Source organism: Amphiura filiformis, chromosome 2 (genome assembly GCF_039555335.1).
Source record: "Amphiura filiformis chromosome 2, Afil_fr2py, whole genome shotgun sequence".
Lineage (NCBI taxonomy): Eukaryota > Metazoa > Echinodermata > Ophiuroidea > Amphilepidida > Amphiuridae > Amphiura > Amphiura filiformis.
This window is the reverse complement of record NC_092629.1, coordinates 31,475,703-31,501,556: the sequence shown is the minus strand read 5'-3', so window position 1 is coordinate 31,501,556 and position 25,854 is coordinate 31,475,703. Positions and strand designations below refer to the sequence as shown.

Here is a 25,854-nt window from a genome sequence, read left to right as displayed (position 1 = left end):
TAATACAAGGTTCAATAAACATATAAACTGTAACATCATTGTTCATATTGGGAGAGAGCATAAAAATAGTTTTCTATTAAATTAAATTCTTACAAAAAGACTGATAATCTCAAAGAGATGAGACACAAAGAGTACCAACTCCGCCATGTTTACAAACTAAACCTCCAGATTATTTCGCCATTCGACCGAAAACTTTGATTGGAAGTACATGCTTGTTTACTTGCAACAAGCCAATATGGTAGATTTCTATTCATAACAGCTCCCCATTTCACCCTGGGTAAAGAGAGGCAAGTGAGATAAAGCGCACCGTCTGAGTTGGTATTCTTTGGGTCTCATCTCTTTGGTAAATCTATATAGAAATTGCAATAAACCCATTAAAGGTTTCAATATAATATTTATTCATTTATGCATTGAAAGTGTTTTTAGCCAATTACAACACCATGGAGATAAATTAAAAATAAAAAAAAAAAAAAAAAAAGGAATCAAGTCAAACTGATCATGAAAATAAGTGAAATAAAAGATACATCTTTTCCTTTTAAAGTGTCAATCTAACATGAACTTTGCACTAAGGGTCATGACCTCACCTATGCCCTCAAGTGACCTTTGACACAATTCACAAACGTACCCTGCCAAACATGGCCCTGAGCCTACATAGAAACAGTACTTGCTACATACAGGAGAGAAAGAAAATAAATTTGAATATAAACTAACACAAACATAGTCTTTTTAGCTTCTTGTTTTCTTTTTACAGCCATCATAAAAATATATATTTTTACAAAACATTCTTTTTTGTGTGTTAGAAACTTTCTGATACTAGGTACCATTTGTTTAACGCTTCGTTTCTGCATCGTATACAGTATAAAATGTTTCTCATTGATAATTTAAACACTCCTCTTTCTGAGTTGGAAGACAGTAACAAAATAATCAATAATATTCCATCAAAAAGCATGCATGCACACAATTACTATCTACAGATCGGAAACATTTAACAGGAACGATTCGTACGAAATGTGCAAATATCTACATTCATTCACATATTCTAAGTCAACATACCAGTACTTTTTTTCATCAAATTTTAGCCAGTTTTGAACTGCCTTTGTCTACATACAAAAAGCATACATCAACACTTAAACTGCTTTTAATACTGCTGCCATAACAGTATCCTCTATCGCACTTGTTACCAGTATATAATCACCAGTGACTGGCTTCTGTTCCTTACACCTGCTACAGGTATTTCAAGTAATTCTTGGTGCTAGCGAACACTCTGTATGCTTGTAGCTCCACAGCAAATATGAAGGCATGCAACATCATCCAAAAGCATACATGCGACGTATATGACTGCATACACCACATGTATGCAAAAGGTATGATCCACCAGGGCCAATAATTACTTGAAATATCTTTTATACTTGGACAAGTATGATACGGTCATTAAAAAACAAAGAGTGTATATAGTGAGATGGCATCTGTCCAATTCTTTTGAAGAAGTAGAAAGAATCACTGTAATAAGTTTGTATTTAATATCTTTAGTTCTTTGATTTTGTTGAAAAAATGTTAAGTTCTCCATTTTCTTTTGCAAAGCAAGGCAGTTCATAATTTGGCGGTGTACAAAGTATAATACTTTTTCCCAATTCACTCTAAAAGTCAAGAAATTCTGTGGTTTGTTCAAGAAAGTCTAATCTGTACTAGCTGCCAGATGGCTTAGGTGCAAAATAATGCAGAAATTGTCAAATATCTATTTGCAGCATTTGCAGATAGGACCTTCTTGCTGTAACCCCACAAAAAATAATTCTCAGAGTTAGTGAAAGCGCTTACGACATGGAGAGTAAACACTGAGCATGGCCCTTACAATTGTAGGCCTACTAGGGCCATTTAAATGAGGATTCTTTTGCCCAATAATTTTGGGATTATATGACAGGTTCAGACACACAAGTCAATAAAAAACATTTTTTGAATATTTTGAGTTAATACCACCAACAACTGCCCAATAATGTTTAACACCCACCTTTAAAAAATCCAATTTCAATTCCAATTCAATTTTTTTGGAAACAATAATCAATATTTGCACATGTTTTCCAATTTTTTATTTGACATTTGATCAGTTATATTTGCCTATATCTTAAATTGAGACCAATGGTTATATATCGGTGTATACAGTTTTTAAAAAGGCAATTAAAACATCATTTACTGATTTTCTGAATATGAATATTATGCATTCCAATGAAATATGTTAATGCACTTTTTTCCCCATCACAAATGCTCCCCCTTTGGAATTGTGTATTGTTCTGTTGTAAACAAAATGGCACATCCGTTGGTATAAGACATTTGAAATATACCATAATCATACCAAGTCATTACGAATCAAATTCACTATTTGGTAAATCCCAGAAATCTTTGTGGGTAGACCTCAAGTTGTGTTCTGAAAATGCGTAGCAATAATGTTCCCTAAACGATGTGCATCAGAGTTTACTCTCTCTGGAAATTGGGTGTGCCAAATGAAGCATTTTGCCCTCAAATTGGCCCCCCAATTGTGGCTAGTAATTCCTCAAATTGCAATACAGCACTGCACATTTGTATGTGCCAAATCGAATTTTCACTGGGCCAAAATTGCGACATGCAGCCTCTGAGTAAACACTGATGTGCATATCGATGTGACATTAAATAACAACATCACAGGTCCAGCCGCCAAAAAGGCTTATGGGATTTCCCAAAAGGTGAATTGTATTAAAGTGCTTATGTCTCGACTTTATCTACACATTGACTTTCTGAAACTATACATTTACAACCAGATAACAAAATTATATAACTTTCCAACATAAAGAAACTGGAAATGTTTTCACCAAATGAAAGAGAATGATTCATTAGCAATAGCATCAAAATTATGAATGGCCTTCGCACTCTAATCATTTGCGATTGATCAACCAATTGAATCAATCAATCGATCAATCAATCGCGCAATCAGTCTATCAATGATTAGTGTCTCAGCTAGTACATTCATCTTAGGCTATTTAAATAAAGGCACTTATTTTATGCCCATGTGACCATATGGGCGCTGGCATTGCAGCTTGTCGACTGGAAAAGTGACCTTTGGAACAGCGGGTGGTCGTTCCGTGTGTTATAATTGTAAACGGGGCAGGCATGTTCAGATTTTCTAGCAAATTTGTCATTTTTATCAATTTTGTAGTGTTATTGTAAGAGTTTCCATCAATATAAATTTTTTTCAATCGGTAAAAACTTTGGTTCTTGAGAACACATGAAAAAAAAGTAGAATCTCCCAATGCGTAATGAATTAGCTTTTGATATACATTTTAAGTAATTTTGATGATGTTTGTCTGAAAAGTTCCTATCTGTTAGCATTGTAGTACATCTACTGATCACTTGGTGCACTTGTTATGGCGGCACCCATGGGTCACATTGGTATCAAATTAAGTGCCTTTTATAATAGCCTAAGATGACTGTAGGACATGGAAAAAACCCTCTCCTGTGAACAGTCTTTCACATTCTGTCATCATTTCAAAGACCATACAGCATAGATTTAATTACAACGTAACACATTAAAAATGGATATAATTACTACATACTACAGTCAGAATCACACGTGGCTGCATGCTTGTGGTTACTATGTTTACAAGTTGTCATGGTGCTATGGTTACTAGTTACCATGGTTACAAGTTGTTTTAACAACTCAAAGAAATGCTGCAAATCATGCATTTGTGCGTATCATAAGAACAATTTTGAGAAATAGCCCCAATCTGGCTGGCAACAATAAAAATATTGTCCAAAAGGCTCTCTTTATATTGTATGCCTCTACTATAATGACATCATTTGTGATTGTGGCCAAATTTATAACATAATTTAAGTAATCATTAAGAGTTCAACAAAACTTGTAAGTATGCAACAAGGTAACCATACAGGGTTGTTCCAGTTGAACTCCGTACACCCTGCTGTGGTAGATCTGATGTTAATCTTCCACACAGGGAGTGTGAATTTCAAATGGGGTTACCTGAATGGGTGACTCCATTTGAAATATATACTCCCTGTGTGGGCGATTAAGTCAAATCTTCCACAGGGGGCGTGCGGATTTTAACTGGAAGAGCCCAAAGACAAATTTTGAGAATTACATTTATTACAAAGACAAACAACATTCATAACAATGATTTGGAACTCATCTATAAATACACAATTTTTCTTATTAAAAACATGCAAAAAATTACACATTCGGGATAAATAATATAAAAAGTTTTAAAATTATTCTCCAAACATATGGAGATTTCCACAAAGACTATATCATTTTCACCATGTGACAGATTATCCTCCATACTTAGCAACCATTATTCTCACTCTAGTGGCACAAGTTTGCAGAAAGCTGTAACTTGAAACAAAACCTTTGTGGAACAAAGCCTTTGGTATGAGACTATGGTAGGCACAAAATCCTGTATCACAGGAGACATAAATCAATGTTAACTTGCTGCATTGAATTATGGGAAAAACATTGCATTGTGGTAAATTTTCGTTATATTTTTAAGGGCACACTTTTGGCACACAAATTCATTTAATAAGACTACAAAAGACCTTTCACTTTTTTCAAGGTTTACCAGTTGCTGATGATAATTGAACTATATCATTATGCAGTGGCAACACAAGGCTCACATTTTTTTGTATAATTAACTTTTTTAAAAAGACATTTTATTTTATCATGGTATTTTATGTAATTTGTGAATGATTCCCCTTCCCAAATATATCCAACATCTACATAATCATTGACAGTAGAACATATGTTTTTCTGACAGTCTATGACATAACTCACATTTACAAATGTATGTTTTTAGGTAAAATTGCACTTATCTAAAAAAATTATTTTTCACTACAAATTTTTTTCTTTGATGTGACATTTTGTTTCCCCTATCCACTTGGAATGAGTAAGTTTTGCTTTCTGTAAAGCGAGAAATTTGTGCTACTTTTTAATTTTCGTGCTTTTTGCAATTAATAACCAAACAACAAATTTTAGAGTGTTGAGTTAATGTTAGTTCATTTCGCGGTTGGTTTTATTCACAGATTTCAAAATCTGCAGATAAAACCAACTACGAAACTGCTCAAAACAGCAAAATTCACGAAAAATCAAAAACCACAAAAATATCCTGCTATACAACACCATATTTCTTTTCTGTTTTTGATATAATTCCACCATCAATGGTATTGAAATAAATCTCTCTTCATTTCTATAATACACATCTATATATATACACCACTATATACTTAAACCTTTGGTTTCAGCCTTCCTGACATAAAAAAAATACACTTCCAAGTAGATCATTATTAATTAAAATTCATATTGGGATTTGTGTTTCCTTTTTTAAAGGGTTTTATGACTATAATAATAATTATTGTTTATACAATTGAGCTGTGTCGAAATACATGGGTATTAACAATAACAATGTCAAAATGAAGGCAACATATCAGTGTGGTCTGATTTCACAAAAAAAGTTTAAAAACCTTTTCATTAGTGCATAAAAGGCAGGGCATATGAAGCTACTAGACTCCTTTGAAATCCATCACATCTGAGAAGCTTTGTACACAGGTAGAATTACCGTCAGAACTTGAAAAAGTCGATAATTGTGAAACAGTTGACAAAAGATTACTATCTGCCCGAAGATCAACACCATGAAACTCTTCTTGGAAGGTAGCATTCAGATCATTTTGTTTCAAAGCTATGCATTCCATTTTCCCGTCACTTTTCTGATCATTTCTTCATCAAGAATTCAGATAAATTCTTGGGCTATTGTTTAGTTTATCCATTGGAGAAGCTCCTGCCTGCATGGTTCTTTTTATCTGCTGCCCTGTTGGTGTAACTGATATACTGCCCTCTATTTTGTTGATGTACATAATACTGCCCTCTATTTTGTTGGGGTTGTTGGTAGACTGTTCCCTCCTGTTTCCATAGGTTCGACGCTCAAATTGACGGGTAAAAATCTCTCTGTAGGCATAAAAATAGATAGGAAATGCAAGTGTAAGAATAAGCAGGACAAGGAAATTGAATTATTTAACTGAGAAATGTTTCGATTTGAGAAGAGCAAGATTAATTCTTGTTATTCCAGAAAAGTTAAGTTGTCATAAACATGGCACTTATAGGGAAGAAGTTAACATTATTCAGGGATTGGGCATGCGACCTGACTTCATACTGGGCAATTCAGTTAAAATCCATACACCCCTTCAGAAGACAAATACAGTAATCTCCCACACAGGGTGTGTAGATTTCAAATGGAGCCGCCCATTGAGGTAACCCCATTTGAAATTCACTCATTTTTGAAAAATATGGATTTCAACTGGAATACCCCATTTGTATAGTAATCTGCAAATTTCTTTGTAACAAATACAAGCATTTCAAAGTGGGCTGCCGAGTAGCAATAAAACAATACGACAATATCAGGATTCTATTGCGCCTCAACCTCAAAACTAGGGTGTAAGTTAGAAAAGAGGACTACCCATGATGTCAGATTTTTGTTGCGTGTGCATAACATACTAGGCTAAGGTTCAGGTCTCATGGTTCAGAATACAGTTCTAGAATATCCACAACGGTAGGATTCGTCATTTTCATGTGTCGCTCCCAGAGGGCGTATGCAGAGGGATAGCTGGAGTCAAAAACTCATGGTTCATTGGTAAAACATGAGCTGGCGAAAGCTATTTGCTCTGATTTTTAATTTAAGGAAAATAATTAAGTTTTCTGCACTCACCTTCACTACCTAATAATGACTCTTCAGTTACTGGTATCATACCTGGAAATAATAAATGCAGCAAGATAATGGTTATTACACATTCATTTGTAACGTCAAGCATTTTTCGATTTGGGGATTTGCCAATTTTGTTTGTCTAAGTTTTAATTGTAACCAGCGGTCGAATTCGATGGTATCATGCACTTTTCCAAAATTCCAAAAATGCAATTGCCCTCAAAATCTGCCCTCGAGCGTGACATGTGATCGTCTGGGGGCTTTATAGCCGAGATTTGATGACAATGAAAATACAAATATTGCATCGCAAAATGCTACACACTTTTCTTTTTTTGCATAGCAAAATAACTGCTATGCAAAATTTGGAAACTGCTATACAATCATGTGTTTTGCATCGCACAAACTGCTATGCAAAAAAATTGACTGAATTCGAACCCTGATTGTAACACACTAGGTGGGTTAAATTGTTCTTTACCATAGTAGATAAACAAATGTTGCACAATTTGGAGGGCACCAAAGCAAGACATGAGGCACCCATTGCGTTGGATTACTTATTCCCTGCCTCCACAAAAACACTTTTTGTCCCACCCTCCACTCCCACACTAACCTGTCATCATGGTGTAATCTGTGTTCTCATCGAGCGAAATTAATGGTGTCGTCCATCGTGGGATTGGGGTTGATCTGGGTGTACTCCGAGGGGTGGCGACCGGTGAAGTGAGAATACCAACTGTGGGACTGATATTGACCGGACTGATGCTCGGGTAGGTAAGCACCTGTAGTGAATCAAGGAGGAGGAGAAAAGAAATATGCTGGATTTAATTAATTACATTTTTTACAGATAATAATAACAAGTTTTAAAGCACACAGGTGAGTAATGAAGACCTCGGGACTAAAAGAGGGATGAGTCACAAAATCATGAAGAATGAGTTTCTGCATATTTCATAGCAAACTTTCATCATCATCATCATCCTTGGCTGCAGAGCAGGCGACTACAAGTTTCCCCAGCTACATCGGTCTTGAGCCATTGCTGATAGTTGACCTTGAGTCGGCATTCTGTCCATATCCCCCAAATGTGACTTTACCCTCTTTTAGTTCTGAGGTCTTCAAGTGTGATATGACGAAACTCAAAGAATCCATTGTCAGACAAAATGAGTTTAGAGAAACTGACTTTTGAAATGAGAATGAGGGGTATAAAAGAACCCATTGAATTTCAAAAAAGAGCTGCTTCTACCAATAACCAATACAAAATAAAGATTAAGAGGAGCTAAATGTCACTCTCACATATGAACATAAGGAGAGATAATATTAACACAAACCAACAATATGCATTTAGTTACATTGGCCTTATAAACTTAACCCACTGGCACTACTGCCTTTCTAAAAGAACCCCCAATTGGTTAATTACATGATATCATCATCCGAGTAACCAATCAGAATAGAGCTTTTAGATCTCTTGGTGCTTTTAAGCCTAACACCTTTCAGCCCGACTGACTATTGTTACCATGTCTCTGATTGGCTGAATTCATCATATAGCCCTTGTTGTGACCAATCAAAATAGTTCTTATAAGCTGATAAGAGCCATAGGATTAAAGCATGAAACACAAATCCTATATTTAGATATCTTCCTTAATGTTGGATTTGGTAAAGCAACATTTTTACAGGAAACCGTACTACTAAGAAATAACGCAATACTTAATAAATATAAACCTCTTCATAAATTTATAACACGAGCTTAGACACGCTTGTGGCCAGAACTCATTAATGAATGCCCTTCAAACTAATTGCAGGAATTAATTCATTATTTATGTCATATTTAAGACACTTGGCACCCCTATAAAACAGGTTCTCAGCTTTGCAGTGAGCTATTTTACATATCAGAACAATGTCTTGTATTAATACAATAATCCAAACTTTTGAAGTGTCAATCTATTTCTGGCAATGTTAAGTACTTTTCAGACGTTGACATCATGAGGAATCTAAAACCCCAAACAAAATAAAATTAAACCTCATGTTACTATTTTAAAAAAAAAAAAAAAACTGGATCAATGTCAAATAGGTTTCTTAAATATCACAATCGAAACTCATCGCATGGGAAGTTGTATGAACATACAAAATTGTTTCATGCATGATCATATCAACATGAGCTCCTGACAGGGAAAAATACCCTGCGTGCCATTGTTTTCCAATACTTTTCCAAATCCGTATATTTCATCATTAAGGAAGTCATCAATATACATGTCGCAATTGAAGAAGTGCATTGATATTCATAACCTTCTTGTTACACTATAGAACTTATTGTTTTTGATATTTTTTGATCATGTATAAGTTTCATGATCATATTTTTAAATCTATGAGTTATTTGGGCTATTCTATGAGCTACTGGCCTATTCCAGTTGAAATTCATACACCCCTATATGGAAGACATGACCTTAATCACTCACACAGGGAGTGTGAATTTCAAATGAGATTACCTAAAATGGATGACTCATTTGAAATCGACACTCCCTGTGTGAGATTAAGGTTGTGTCTTCCATCGGGGGTGTATGGATTTCAACTGGACTAGCACAGCACACTTGAAATCCACACAACCCCTGTCAAAGACATGATCTTAATACAAGGGTGTAGATTTCAAATAGAGTTGCCCATTCAGGTAATGCTATTTGAAATTCACACTCTATGTGTAGAAGAATATGGTCATGTCTTCCATAGGGGGGGAGGGTGGATTTCAACTGGAATAGCACAGCCTATAACAAGGCTCAAGGAATGCAAACACGTCTAGTTTAACACTAGGTGAGACCCAATGATTTTGACTAACTTTTTAGTTCAAAACTTTTGTAAGAATGAAACTATGTGCATTGCATTCTATCAGTGCTTGACAGGTTTTATACAAAAGGAAATGGTTGCAGTTGTTTTTTGGTTTCACTTGAGGAAACAACAGGTGCCATGGATGAGTGACAGGTACACCTGTTATAACAATAGTTTCTATTGTTTTAAAAAGTCTATGCACTGCTGTGATAACCCACTGGTAATTGATACTGATTCTTTTAAGTTCTTTTATGCTTGTGAACCTTGAGGATTCAAATTACGGCTATGTTCAATTTTCTTGTGACTATATTATTTCCTGTATAAAACTTTGTCTCGATACATGGGCCCATTTCATTAAACTGTAAATCCTGCTTTTAATGCTTAAAGTACAAGAGAACAGTCATTTGGAAACAGCTAGGGCTCAGACCATATATAAACCAATGTAAAAACTTGCATATTGTTAATTTGTACATAAAAATTAATATGAACCAAGGATATCATATTCAACACATACACTAAAGTAGGCTAAACAGTCATATGAACCATGAAAGTTCTAATTCACTACATACACCAAAGTATAAACAGTACTGTCAAACTGCTTTGGTTACCAGTGCAGTGTGAGGTGCGATACTATGATGCCAACTAACACACCATAGTTGGTGCATTTAAAACTATTTCTCCATGACTGTCGCAGAGATTATAGATTTCTAGATCATGCTCCTTGGCCATGAAGTAAATTATGCCAACTCCTCCCACCAGTCAGTGTTATTTCATATTCAGTTGCCATCATAATCATTTGGTTACATAGAAACACTGACCACGTGGTCACACACTTGGTACCCAAAGGAATTTAACTGTGTACATTGAAAATGTTAAGTCTATTACCAAATCATTAGTGAAGCAAGCAAAGCAAAGCAAAGCAAGCATGCAATCAATACAGAACAAAATATTAATATGAATATACATGGCTGATGTAAGAAGGTGTATATACTTTGGAACTCTTACAATAGAATATTAAGTTAGAAAGATGCTCAGAATCAAGAAACTACAATGCACAGCATAAACAACCATGCAACATTCAGTGGGCTCACAAGTTGACCAAATGCATGTATCCCATAATTCAGTCTTCAATTGCATCAACTTAGGGATGAAATCAAAACTCGACCAGCGGTCAACTGCTGGTTCCGGGCGGTTCCGTCCGGTTGCTATTGTTCTAAACAATGGAAACCAGACGGAACCGCCTGGAACCGGCAGCTGACCACGATTTCATCCCTTACTACAAACATATGTGCAAGTTTGGATGCAATTCAACACTACGCTTTGAATTATGAGAGACGTTCAAATGGTCCACTTCTGTGTGACAGTATAAAAGTATAAAAAAGCCTTGCATCTTTGTTAATTATGATTTCAAAAGCTGTGAAAGCAAAGCTTTAAGGGGAAATATTAAATTATAACACGAAAGACAACAGAGAAACCCTGGAATTAGGTTTGACCAATCAAAACATTGCATCTTCCAGCCCCTTGGCATCCATCCTGCGCAACAAGGAACTCATCACCGAAAATTCAGAAAAACACGCCAATAACGGAATTACTGAGAGCACCCGAGCGGTTTTGATGATCATCTTAAGTTACCAGGGACGAAGTGGGTAAGTTAAGAAATAACATTAAAACCAGTCGCCAAGGTCGGAATATTAATATTATTCGCAAGAGGGAAGCAGGAAAGGAGAAATGTTATCTTTAGGCCAAAAAGTAAATTATGAAGGATACTTGTAATCAGAATAAACAAGAACATACGAAAATGCTACTTTCATGTCCAAATCACATCAATAGAAACTTGATGGTATCTATCTGGTTTGTTTTGATTGGACCCAGGACACTGGCAGAAGGTTATATATTTGTATAACTTATATATCACTTGTCATATGATATCAAACTGGTAGCAACACCAAACCAATGAAAAGTTTAAAGTTTTAACCCTATGGTCACTACCTGCCGCATTATCGGCTTCTAAGAACTACTTTGATTGGTTACAAAGAGGGCTATATCGTGTATTGAGCCAATCAGAGATATGGTAAGAACAGTCAGCAGGGCTGAAGGGGATAAAGCTTGAAAGTACCAAGAGATCTAAAAGCTCTGTTTTGATTGGTTACTGAGATGATTATATCATGTAATTAACCAATCAGGGGATTTGTAAGAAGGGCATTAAACTCTACTCTCATCAGCAAAGGTTTTACAGAGTGAGTAAACAGCAAAAATTGAAATTTTGTGAAAAGCTATCTCTTTAAATGGCTTTCTGAAAGCATGAAATGCTGTCCTGGAAGTATTCGAGAGTGCAAGAGCATCAATGACACAAAAAATATCTATGCGAAACATGGAAAACAACCAGGCTCTAGGTAGGTGGGCGTGTAAATATTGCACGTCTCACTTGTTTTCCTTCACCCCAAATATTTTTTTTTTTTCCTATTAATTTTGTTGTTATGTTTTTCCTATCTTGGTTGTTACAGTGGATTTCATAGGCCTGTGATAAGGCAGGAATATTGACTGCTTGAAGCTTAAAAACATAACACAAATAAGCTAACTGGAACACAAATGTGACATGATCAAGGGGAATGAGTCACATGTCGACCCTGGTCAAAAATTAGATTTACATAGGTTCTTAAAGAGGACATTTAGAGCTTTCAGAAACTGAAAACCCCATGTTGATAATGAGTTTCTTTTGCAAAGTTACGTTAATTTATCAATTGCTGAAAACAATGTAAAACAAAAGAATTTGAACCCTTTCTTTGCCAATATCTCAAAATCAATATTAGCGACAAGCGACTCATTTCTCTTGATCGTGTCACAAATAAGCTAACTGCATGGGCTGCCTGGTGCACAAATGAGGTTAACTGCTAAGGTTAAACAAAGGCTGTTAGCCCTCTTGCGCACAAGGCAGCCCATGCAGTTAAGATTATTTGTGTTGCAAGCAATCAATACGCTGATTTGGCGATGTGACTTGTGTTCACAAGGGTAATGGTGGAAACTATCTGTTATCTTTAAGTAGCAAATTTATGTCTACCATGTCTACAGCCTTCAGCTCTGGGCAGGGGGGGGTGGGGGGGTGAGTCAAGCTATGAAGCACCAATGAAAGCAAGAAATACACCACACAAAAGTGCTGCAGAAGTGACAGCTGAAGAGAATGATGTAGAAATAGGAATGAAACATCAAACAAGACAATAGAATTACATCCACTATATAACAAATACAACACACATACAGCACAGACAATTATATAGAAACCCATGTTACACACAAATTATGATTGTTAAACACAATCAAACTCCTCCAATATAGGTTAACCACCAGCAGGGAGATGCGCCGAATGTTTGATTTTTTTACGATTTGGGGGAAATTACCCACTAAAATCAATAACCTTAATGCGATATAGGTCACCTACTACTGATCAAAAGACTTTTCTTGTGGCATCATCATTTCACCACGCCAATACCCAAAACGTGTGAGCCAAATGCCTCAACACTACTACTACATTTATTCGTATGTCTCCACAGTTCTGCCACATATGGGGTGCAAATGTGAGGAGGCATTTGACACTTGTGGCGTGTACAATTGACACACAAGACAACTGGATGTACATTCCATGCAAAACGTAGACTAAATGGAGGAGAATGATTGTGTAAAGATTGCTGGGTAAAAAACTCCAATGAATCATAAAAAGTTTGCTATAGATTATGTCAGGAGTGTCTACACCATAAAAAAACATAAAATTGTGATTTTAGGAAAAAATTATGGAGTTATTCTCAGCCCATCTGACCAACTGTTGATAATTTATTACCATATTTGGCAAGAAATTCCCTTCTTTCAAGGCTAAATTTAGGGTTGATAACATGACGTGTTGCAAACCATGCCAAAAGTTTTTCTCACAACCAGGAACGGCCTGGTCCTGACGTTATGACATTTGTCGCTATTGGTTGGTAGGAGGCCAACCTTTGCCTCATGCAATTAAAGAAATGTAGCTGCTTAACAAAACAATTTGAGAAAAGAAGATCTTTAAAAGTTCGGACAAGTCAAGGTTTACAAATTAAAGGTAGTAAAAGGATGACAATTTAAAACTGATGCAGTTTTGAGCAATTTCTGACAAACTTTGAAACAAAGAGCGATGATCAAAACACAATCTGAACTTGCGAAACCAACCTGTTTCAATTCACAAAATTAATCAATATTTCTTTTGGCCTTATAAAATTTCTAAATACTTCTTATTTTTGGTGTTTTTTTATATCATAAATATTTAGAAGATTTGCCACAGAGGTCAGATGTCTGCTTAGAATAACTCCCTTTATTAAAAAGCACACAGAGCAAAAACACAGACAGCACTGCACAGCGCCCTCTCTAAAGTTGCGCACTAGAAAGGATGGATCCGCACCTGTTGTTGGGGGTGAAAAAAACCTGTGTCAGCTCGACTTAGCACCGAAAACGGACTCGTCATAATGCTCCGACTAATGGGCGGAGTTGTTGGACATGATGAGGCAACCGCTTGATGGCAGTAGAGGCAGCGTTAGTAGTTGAGGCAGTGGAAGAGACTGAGGACAGAGTCATCCTGACAAGACTATATGAGTAAGGACACAAAGCACGGTGCTGGTTAGATCAATGAACATTTGGTTTGTTATCTCTATACCAGGGATTCAATTCAGGTGACAATCAGAGATCCTGGGATTCTATTTGAAATCAATCTCCCTATGGAAGACACCTCAATCTCCCACACAGGGAGTGTGAATTTTAAATGGGGCTACCTGAATGGGTGACTCCATTTGAAGTCTACACCATCTGTGTGGGAGATTAAGGTCATGTCTTCCAAAGGGGGTGTGTGGATTTCACTGGAATAGCCCATTTAATCGGCCAATCAGATTTGCTGATACTTGACCCACACTATTCATAGGGCCTACTGGGACACACAAAATCTGATTGACACACAAAATGTGACCATCCACCGCAGTGGTAGTAAATCGGCTCTAGATCATTTTCTGTTTATTGCAGAATTTGAAGAATGCCCTTTCAGCTTTAAAATGACACCTCAACTAGCTTCATCGGACATCTGGAAGTTGTGGTTCATCACAGGTCACATTCCTAATATATTTTACATAGACATCCATATACTGTTTTTGATTGTATCTCAAAATGGAAAATGCCGACTTTACGACCAGTTTGTGGTGGATGGGCACAAATTGAATCCCTGTTGCTGACATCCTTTTATTTAGAACATTCCATTTTTTTTTTATTCTCACTGTATTTCCTGTAATAAATGCCCCTCTTATAAATACCTGCCACCTGAAAGTGACTGTAATGCAGAAATGTCATGCCATACAACAGTAATCTTAAAACCTCTCACAATTGCAAAATTGCATTGACAAAGACTATTGTAAACTTCAACTTCCATCCAAGTTATTGCCAAATTATAATCAAATTTCATTTGAAAAACTACTTTTAAAGTAAATCATATTTTTGCATATATATAAATGCACTTACGCAATTTTATAGTGATGAAGTTCTGATAATCAAAGTTTACACCGGCCGCCATTTTGAACAAGAGTCTTACCCATATGGTTATAAGCTTACACCACATTTTTTTCAGTAAAAATTGGCTTCAAATCAATGCCCCCTTTCAAACAATTACACATCCCTGGATATTTATTGCAGGAAATACAGTAGATATTTTGTTTTTGCATCAAGCAAGCATGCAATGCAGGTTTGTATTTTAAAGTAAAAATTTATGTTAAAACAATTATTACAATATATAATATATTCAACAACAATTCTTCAATTCATTGTTGCAGTGTTAAGATGCAACAAATATATATATCAACAATAACTCTTCCAATTCATTATTGCAATGTTAATGCATAACTAACAAATTCCTTTATCAATCAATAGCACAAACATCTTCTGGGACTGAACTGCAACCATATTAACAGCTATTAACCAGAATATGATTTTATCATACCCCTGATCATACTATTACCTGTTACTACTCAACAGTACTAACTGCGATCAAGAGAGATATATTGGACTATACTTCCAGTTGAAATCCATACATCCCCTATGGAAGACATGACTTTAATCTTCCACACAGGGAGTGTGGAATTTAAATGGGGTTATGAGTGACTCCATTTCAAAATCTACTCTCACTGTGTGTGAGATTAAGATTTCATGCCTTCAATAGCGCCTTCTGTACAACAGTAGGGGTGTATGGATTTCAACTGGATTAGCATATTGCTGGTACTCAACACTGGTACATATAGTGTGCAAATTCAGAGACTTCCAATTGATATAACCGATTTGATGTACATGCATGTGCAAAAACCCATAAAAATAATGCTATGCTGGTAGCCACTGGTCATTGAGATATACGGTCACTGGCCAATTGGTTATTTCATAATAATTTCAATAAATATTAAAAATTACTCATTTTATCCTTCAACACACCCTTTCAGTTGCAATATCCTCAGCCAAACTTTACATTTTACATACAATACAATAATGGAAGCAGTGAACTTGGTCCTGGTGATTGATGAGGATGAGCTGTTAGACTTGTAAAGATGAGACCTTGTGGGTGACTAAAGTTTGGTCTGTGCACGGATGTTTCTCCAAAAATTTAAAGTGGACCTGTGTTTAAACAAGTTCCAGGAAGATTTGGCCCTTTTTTATAACCAGTTCCCTAATTAGCCCAAATTGTATCAAATTTGGGTTTCATTTAAACAAAACTGGGGTACTTTTTTTCCATAAAAATACCATTTTTATATCAAAATTGAAGACAAGGGGGCCATTGTTATACCCGAGTCTGAAACCCATATTTTACAGCACATCCCTGTGTGGTCATTTGTACCGAGTACCTTACTAGGTACACCATGGGCATACACACTCTCAATAAAGAATGTTTCCTTCCAAAGTGTGGGTACCTTACAACATAGTAGGCTACAATGTATATAATAGAGGACGTGCAGCTAATCAATAATTATGTCATACATGTGACTTATAATGCCACATGCATTTCTACATGTGCTTAAATGTATGATTAAGGCATAAAAAGAAGGACAGGATCTGTGATTAAGATACCTGCAAGGTTGAGCAATTTGATAGCTAGACAATGATGAAATAAAACATTGATTTTTTAACTCAAATATTGATGAAAAATAATGAGTACACCATTATTTCAGAAGGACAATTAATTAATTTTACTGCCAGCTCATTCTAATGACAGATACAGGTGGTGGCGGCATGATGAACACACGGTAAAAACCACTTACTCAAAGAGAACACTGGTTTACTCTTGAAGAGCACGGTGTCTTGATTAAAAAACACAATTTCTTGATTTGTTGATCAAGCAACCATGATTTTCATCGATAAACCTGGTTTCTTGTTTGGAAAACCAGGGGTAGGTGTCAAACTATGGAGAGCCCCCTCTACTGTTAACCCTAACACTATATGATGGGACTCTGCTCGCGCTATTTGAGGGGCGTCGTGGTTCGCTAACCGGTCTAGTTCTAAATGAACCCAGAAAGCACACATCAATGACTATAGTTTGATGTAAAATAATGTTTCTTTTATTGCATACATATCAAACTGTATTCAATATATTCCAGAAATAGGCTATACAGGGAGTTTAAAAGGAAAAAGTCGGTTTGGATTTTGCACAGAATGTAATGGCAATTATGTGCTACATTGTACTTTTGAGGGCAAGATTTCGCCTAAAAATTGCTACTTTCAAAAAATCAAAACCAATAACTATACTGAGTGTACATTGTAAATAGCAGGCGTAATGTTAGCAAAACAGGTCTCTTAAGATTGAAAAGTGATACACCCGAAGTTACCAGCAACACTATTCAATAAATGAAATGATTCTTAGGCCATTTGTGTGATACTGCATATGATTTAATATCAAGCCATCACAGAATAGGGTTAATGTTAACTTTTATTTTAAAAGTGTCTTTTTATTTTAAAACCCTTTAAGTTATAATCTTTGCATTTTCTTGCACTTTCAACATCTTGACCTTGAAAGTCTAACTTCTAGTAGTTACAGCTACGACCAACGCATAATAATTGTAGTGTGGCCAAGGCTGTCAGGCATGTTCCCTGACAGCTGTATCCGGGTAGGAGTTCTTGCTTTGCTTCTTGTATGGGTGAATCACCCTAGCTATACAGCACCCTCCCCAAAACAAACCCAGATTGGAAGTTCTATATATATATCTGAGATAAGATGACCAAACAGCAACAATACTGGTATATAATACTGAACCTAATTCATCACTTGCCATTTCTCAAAGTTGAGCACTTTTTTTTTAAAAGAAAAATTTGGGAATTCTATATCTGAGACAAGATGGCTCCAACAGATTGCACTAAGTCCTATTCTACATCTATTAATCTCTAGGTACCTACAGTACCCTCCCAAAACAAACCCAGTTTGAGAGGTTTAAATCTGGGACAAGATGGCTCATTCAAACAGATTACATCAATACTGCATCTACTACATTCTGATTCATCCCGGGCATTCACCCCTATCTAATAAAGTAGCATCCCTAAAACGAACCCAGTTTCGGAGGTCTGTATCTGAGGTACGATCACCAAAACAGCAAAATATATACAGCTAAATCACCCTCCCCAAAACAAACCCAGTTTCGGAGTTCTATACATCTGAGCAGCATAAAAATTCACTTTATTTTGGTACGCACATCACATGACAACAAAATTTGATTACTTGCGACAAGTTTGTTTATTTGTTTTTCCACCCCATCATAAATGATGACATCATAAGCGGGTCAGACCAGCCTTGCCAATGCCGTTGTCATAGATATGCACAAATGGGAGCCTGCTTGTAAGTTTTTAATGACCATACTTGGTGTTGATCTTATAGTTACATCATCATTCAGTGCAACAGATTGTATGTACGACTGCTGTGTATGCGGCAAGAAAAATCTCTAGGATTTTGAACAAAGCCGTAATTTCCGACACTCCCACATGCGGCTGTTTCTTCTAACTCTTGCGAAACGTGATTATGTTACTCAAAACTTGTAACAGGTAGATTAATAGCTCGTTGACAGTGACCTTGATTCCATTTGAAATACACACTCCCCCTGTGGAATATTTAGCTAACATCATCAACAAAAGGAGTATGAGTTACAAATAGAATACAGAATTGGGCAACTTCCAATTGAAATTGGGTCCAGTTGTAGAAGATATAGAGGTAAAGCCATGAGGATTATAGGTTTCAACCTGCTGGCAATTCAGCCAAAAACACCCTCTCTCTGTGGAAGACTTTTCTTAAAATTATTTTTAAGGGCAAGGGACAGCCCCCCCTCATAAAAAGTCATGCCCACATTTTAGCTCAAGTTTGACCATTTTTTGTTTGCTCCCCTTGAAAGTTGCCTCCACAGACTATCAAATGCATCCAAAAAGGACATATGTGACATGGTCAAGGGGAATGAGTCGCATGTCCAGCGTCCACCCTAGTTGAAAATGAGTACTCAACTTTTCTTTGCAAAGTTACATCAATTTATCAATCACTGAAAACAATATTTAAAAAAAAGGAAAGAATTTAAACACTTCCTTTGTTAAAATCTCAAAATCAATATTAGCGACATCCGACTCACGTCCCTTGATCATGCCACATATTACCCATTTAGGGAATACCCTCCAAAAACTCTTTATTATCTACGCATGCACATATTCATAGAGTCCGCAATCAAAGCGTTATTAGCTTGCTGTCATACCTCTCCCAAACTTTTCCCCCAATGCAACAGCAGGTCGACAAGTACGGGAAATTGAACAATTACCTCAATAGGCAGCCTAATATAGGATCAAGGAAATGTACAGAGATTTGCCATTTCCTCTCAGAACTTGTACTGTAGAAGTGTAGTTTTTCGAGCAAATTAATTTTTGTGCCTTTCTAATTTTGAACCATCTCACTTGATTTTTAATGTTCAATTCTGCCCTTTTTCCTTTTTAACCTACACAGAAAGGAATATATTCCTGTGTTATTTTCCTAATAGCTGCTTGAAATGAGTAAAGTGCAAAAACACATATAGCGCAAAAAATGTCCTAAACTTGTAATTACAAAAGTTCTGCATGTTGCTTTTTGATAGCACAATATACCAGAGGCAAAAGTTCATTGCCCTTTTGGCTTTCTTTGTATGAAGCTGAAATATGGTCTATAATAATTTTAAATAGTGGAATGTGATGTGAACTTATTACAAATAATTATATGTACCTATGTTTGGCATTATAAAATGCATGAAAAAATTGGGAATGACTTAAAGTATATACAGGGTGGGTGAAAAAATAATCTTCATAATCAGGCATGGGAATACTTAATTCATGAAAAAGTCTGGAAAAGCGCATAAAATTGGACAAAAACACCTGAAAATGGGCTGAAAATAAATAAAACTACGGAAATTTTGACATAAAAAAAGACTGGTTCCAGAGTTTTGACTGGAAATTCTCATGCCTGATAATATTTTTAACAGGACTCACAAAGGTTGCCAGAAAACACTAAAAATGTTGACTAAATTAAAGGTTAGAAAGATTTAATAAAATTTTGCAATGTTTTCAGAAAATTTTACAAAAACAACATAGTTTAAAAATTTAAAATAGTCACTTTAAAATATTCTCATTTAATCTTTCCTAGACCTGACATCATTAAAACATTTAAGAACTTTTTGGGCAAAATGTTATATAACATTTTCATCATGTTTTATGTTTGCTGGGAAGGGATTAATTTGTATTCATTAATGTCTGAAGGTTAAATGAAAATGTCACCAATAGGCAATTTGAAAATAAGTTTCCTACATTTTCAATTAATGTGCACATACTGCTAATGCATTTATATTTCTGTTACACTGCAACAATGTTGCAAGGGTGAAGCCCTTCTCGCTCTTTTTGTACAGGAAAGACTTGTAAACAATCAAAACTTTCCGGGATGCGAAAAACAGATCTGGTGACAAAACTAGCCTGCAAACTTTCAACAAAAGGACTAAAATAATTCAGCATTGAATAAGCTGGCGGTTTATATTATTTTGTTATGTCCCTAAATTTCCCAAGTAACATTAACACTGAACAATAAGCCTATAGCTGAGGTAATATCTAGGTGCCTGGCGCTTTATATTTTGTTATGTCCCTAAATTTCCCAAGTAACATTAACACTGAACAATAAGCCTATAGCTGAGGTAATATCTAGGTGCCTGGCGCTTTATATTTTGTTATGTCCCTAAATTTCCCAAGTAACATTAACACTGAACAATAAAGCCTATAGCTGAGGTAATATCTAGTGCCTGGCGCTTTATATTGCATTTTATGTCCCTAAATTTCCCAAGTAACATTAACACTGAACAATAAGCCTATAGCTGAGAGGTAATATCTAGGTGCCTGGCACTTTATATTTATTTATGTCCTAAATTTCCCAAGTAACATTAACACTGAACAATAAGCCTATAGCTGAGGTAATATCTAGGTGCCTGGCGCTTTATATTTAGTTATGTCCCTAAATTTCCCAAGTAACAACACTGAACAATAAGCCTATAGCTGAGGTAATATCTAGGTGCCTCGGTTATTACTGTATATATTTCAAGTACATTCACAGTGACCAGATACTTTAAATTGTTGAAAACCAACTGAAAAAGTTTGATAAAGTTTGATGTTCTATTCTTTTAGATAGAGATAAAAAAAAAAGACCTGGAAAGTTTGGCATGACTGCAAAATCTAGCTGGCCCTGAAAAAATCAGATTAAGGTTGGGTGGATTATATTTTACAATTACCCCAAATATTTAAAATCTGTTTAGGGTTTGAAAATTGTCATCTCTTAAAGCTTCTGAGGATTGTCTATTTTAAAGAGATAAAAAACTACCAAGTTTGAAAATTTTCAACTCTGAAATCTTTTGTTCTCAGTCTCTTATTATCACCAAATTAAATAATTACAGATGGTCTGTTAATTGGGCTATTCAGTTGAAATCCACACTACCACTGTGGGCGGTTTTGGAAATATCTTCCCGCATGCAGAAGGAGTATGTTTTTCAAATGTAATTGGTCAGATTCAGATAGAAGTTACCCAACTGTCTATTCTATTCTAAAGCTCATCGCCCTCTGTGGAAGACTTTATCCAAATCTTCCACAGGGGTAGTGTGGACATTAAATAGAATAGCCCAAAATAAGAGCACTGGTAATAAAGTGCTACCTAAAAACCCTTCAATGTATAATTTTTATAACCTAAAGATCCCCCTCACATAATCATGATTCATATTAATCTCGCATCTTACTGCACCGCCCTCGCCAAGTATATGTCGTCTTCAGTCCATCAATCTCTCAATAACACGCATAAGAAATGGTCTGCACACACGAGTCGTCGTCGTACTTGATCTATATACTGCTTGACAAAACGGGAAGTTAATTTTTTTACACCTACCCGCCCATTTCTAAATCCACCATGTCAGTAAACAAAGAAGGCCAACCATAACTAGGTTACTTCGAACAGGGGCCCCTTCTATCTTGAGTTGCTATGCTGCTGAATTTGGAAGCTGTTCAACAGCATGATGACAATCTTGATGAAAGACGGTGCCATGTGAATGAAGGAAATTTATCATCATCAAATTCTCAGATATTCATGAAAATTGCTATAAAACAGAAATCAAGCAATTGATTGCTTTTATATGTAATGAATAATAAATTCAGATTTTTTTATTATACTTTTTTTCACAAAATGTTAGTTTTCACATAGGTTCCCTTTCACACATTTGAGCAGAAAAAGAGAGAAATGAAAGAAAACATTATTTGATTGGGTGATTAAATTAATTTAAGTAATGAGTAAGCTGAAAACATTTCACTGCAACACAAGCGCATTCAGCTGAAACATTTGAACCAAGCAAAAGCAGAAAATCCTAGCTTTGTTGTTCCACTGGAAAATCAAGTTCACATATCCGTCCAGCACCTTGAGAACCCATGAAGTTTTCAACCCAGGTTTTCAATTTTCTAAAATCTACATAACGTGATCACCATAGCTAATTCTTTTTCTTGAAATTTCCGAAGGCAAAGGTCCGGGGTGGGACCCTTGAAGGTGGTGAGGACCCTTGAAATTTCAAAAGGCAAGGGTCCCGAGGAGGACCATTGGATATTTTTCTTATTTAGAAGAGGCCTGTCTGGAAAATCAAAGACACTCATTTAATTTGAGCCTTCCTTTCCTTCTCTCTATTCCTATTATTCATACATTTAAAACAATGAAACTTTTCACATCCTAATGAAATATCAATAACATTGAGTCATTTATATAATAAAAGCTGACAATTTCCAAAAACTCTTCACATCCTCTGTCTGTTCATTATTCATTGTCTGGTCATTCTTAATATAATTAACAAAATCTATTAAACCTCTAATAACTAAAGATAGCACAGACAAAATCATTAATCATTAAATAGGATCTTCATTGGTTCATATTCATTCATTATCTGGGTATTTTTTAAATATTAGAATCTAATTAATATTTTCTATAACACTGAAGGACCGATTCAAGCTACGTCATTAATGCTCTGCATACTAGACATAGGCTTCAACATAAAAAAAGTCCCAAGTTCTGAGACATTTTCTCAAAACATCAACTATATGAAGAACCACTGAACCAATACTAGGCTTGTTTGTACTCATTTTATTTTATTTTACATGCTGATTCCACATATGGTCATGAAAATTTAAATTTCTGAAATTTTTGAAACAAAAATTGAAACTTGTCGTCTGCAGTCGACACTGGTGAGAGATTAATTGCGGACTATAGTATGTCCTATAAAGCAGTTGACAAGAGGTCAAGCAAAATAAGGGCACATGTAATTCCTTCCTGTCTTCCCCCATCATTCATCATCGCATAATAATTACAACTATTGAACTATTCATATCTTATTTTTATTTATAGAATATTTTAGCGCTATAAAAGTTCTGCGTATTATGAATCTAAACGAGACAATGGAATGATTGAAAAAATAGATCCGTCGATGCGTCTCTGCTTTCACTAAATGCGTCTGCTTTCACTAGGATTTCAAATATCCTCATCTGTCAGCACCCAGTTCTTTGACCCCAATATGTATTTACATTCACTGAATATGACCTTTGATGTCCGAGTTCAAAACTCATACTCAACAGCAAAGGTCAAATGTTGAGGGTATGATTGATGAGTTGAGGTCAATGAATTATGTCCCTGGAATGAGAACATTTTGGTGCAATTAGATTTCAAGACCCTAAACCAGTCGCGACCAGCAAAGCCTTTTTATTTTTGACGATGCAGATCCAGTCACTCTGTCAGGGAAGCACAACAAATCATATAGCCGCCATCAATTACCAAATCGATTGTAGTATTAGAACAATCCTAACAGTGTTTGATCCCGGGTTTGATCCCCAACAATAGTTCTCTTGATCGCAGTAACTAGTATGATACATATCACTTCTAATGGGCTGTTCAGTGCTATTCAGTTGAAATCCATACACCCCCTATGAAGACATGACATTAATCTCCCACACAGGGAGTGTAGATTTCAAATGGAGTCACCCATTCAGGCCCAACTTCATTTGAATTCAAACCCCCCTGTGTGAAAGAATAAGGACATGTCTTCCATAGTATTGTATGGATTTCAACTGGAAAACCAAACTCCAACCAATGCATAAATATGATTTAGTTTTTGATAACTTAAGTAGAATTAAGCAATCAGTATACAATTGGATATTCCATTTTGAAAAAACAACCCCTTTGAAGCAGATTTTCCGAATTTCAACCATTTTAGCCAACCCAGATCAATCATTTTCATCCCAGCAAGTAAAAAATGAATTGTGCGAGAGATTTTGAAATTGCAATCGATATTTCCTAAATAGGATTGGAATGAAACCTGCAAAATCTAACTGAATTTCAACATTCTGGTTTTCAGTTGAAATTTGCAAATAACAAACAACAGGTTGTGATGATTTGGAATCTGTCTGCTCGAAGCAAAAACAATGCATCTGCCATGTTCTTAGCAGAAGCAGGTACTGCATGTTACTTTGGGAGGCGGAACGTTACTGCACATTGATAATGATAAAATGCTCCAAATACTAGCAAGATTTCAAATTCTATCTTTCACATACCAAAAAGCTACCGAGACATCTGAAAAAACAAATTCCCTACCACAATGAGGCAATTGCAGCCACACACTTCTTGGGACAGCTGATGACACCATGTTGATGGCGTGGCGCCGAGGCGCCCGTCTGTCCAATAGAGCGTTGCTGTAACCCGGTCTCTTGCCTGCATCGATGTGGCGGTGGAGGTGGAAGCTTATAGCAGAAGGATGAATCCTGCTATGTTTTTGATGGGACTTGTGCACGTTGCCAAGGCCTTGGCTATGTTTGATCTGTGGATGAGGAAAGTAAAGCTGAAATGATTCCAAAAGGCGTTTAAACAGGCATCAATTGGTGAAGAATGTAAGAGATGTTCACAAGCATCTTTTACTCCAAGGCTTGAGGGCGATATCTTGCCCTTCCACAATCCTTTTGCAACGCTTCGATGCATCACCTCATTTCATTAAATGGCTCCCCATTATTTGTACATATTCCTTTGTTTCATGTTGAGGGTATATTTGGTCAGAGTCGTTACATATTGACCCGAACTAGATCGCCAAATCAGGGCAGAAAAGAATTGAAATGGAAGAAATGCATTATTAAGGGAAGTGTCACGATATATCTTCTCTGTTGCAAGACAATGGAACCAAATTTGTTCAATCTTCCAGATCCAACCATTGATGCTTAGTCAGTCCTAGCATGAATATCAACTGAATATTTATTGATTAACGATACCATTTACTATGTGTATGTAAATGTCTTGACCAATAACATTTTGCCATTAAATTTTTGATTCGTTAGTTGATAGTTCATTAATATAGAAGTATGGAAGCAGTGATATGAGCGGTTGATTCCCATTAATTGACGTCTATGTCTATGGTGTCTAAATCAAATATAAATCAAGACCAGTACAGCCCAGCTTAAATGATTCAAATTCACTTAAAAGGCACACATCATCGACTCCTTTGCAGAGTTATCTAAAAAGCGAGTTCTCCACCAGCAAAGTGAGAGTTCTGCATGTTTGTGAATTATAACTCAAATTTACAAAATAAAACTTGTTGCTACAACCAACCTGTTGCGCCGCCGCTTCTTGATGACACACCAGCTGGACAAAATCCGACAGCGGACCGAGGCCGGGATGCGGCGAGGCTAACCTCAGCTGATTTGTGTAATAATTTGTTTGGCTGACTGGCGGACTGAAGGCTCCTGGTTCTGTGCA

At 36.0% G+C, this 25,854-nt stretch overlaps 1 protein-coding gene across 1 annotated transcript in view; it reads right to left on the bottom strand.

Annotated features, from left to right (window-relative positions):
* Positions 1 to 471: 471 nt before the first annotated feature.
* The window catches only part of LOC140139946 (nuclear factor 1 B-type-like), a 74,262-nt gene continuing 48,879 nt past the window's right edge, over positions 472 to 25,854 (bottom strand). Inside the window, exons 8-13 of the mRNA XM_072161734.1 lie at positions 25,708 to 25,847; positions 24,706 to 24,928; positions 13,951 to 14,084; positions 7,333 to 7,498; positions 6,732 to 6,773; positions 472 to 5,974 (exon numbers count right to left, since the gene is read on the bottom strand). Of these exons, the coding sequence (XP_072017835.1) occupies positions 5,895 to 5,974; positions 6,732 to 6,773; positions 7,333 to 7,498; positions 13,951 to 14,084; positions 24,706 to 24,928; positions 25,708 to 25,847 (785 nt within the window). The 3' untranslated portion in view covers positions 472 to 5,894. The remainder of the gene's footprint in view (positions 5,975 to 6,731; positions 6,774 to 7,332; positions 7,499 to 13,950; positions 14,085 to 24,705; positions 24,929 to 25,707; positions 25,848 to 25,854) is intronic.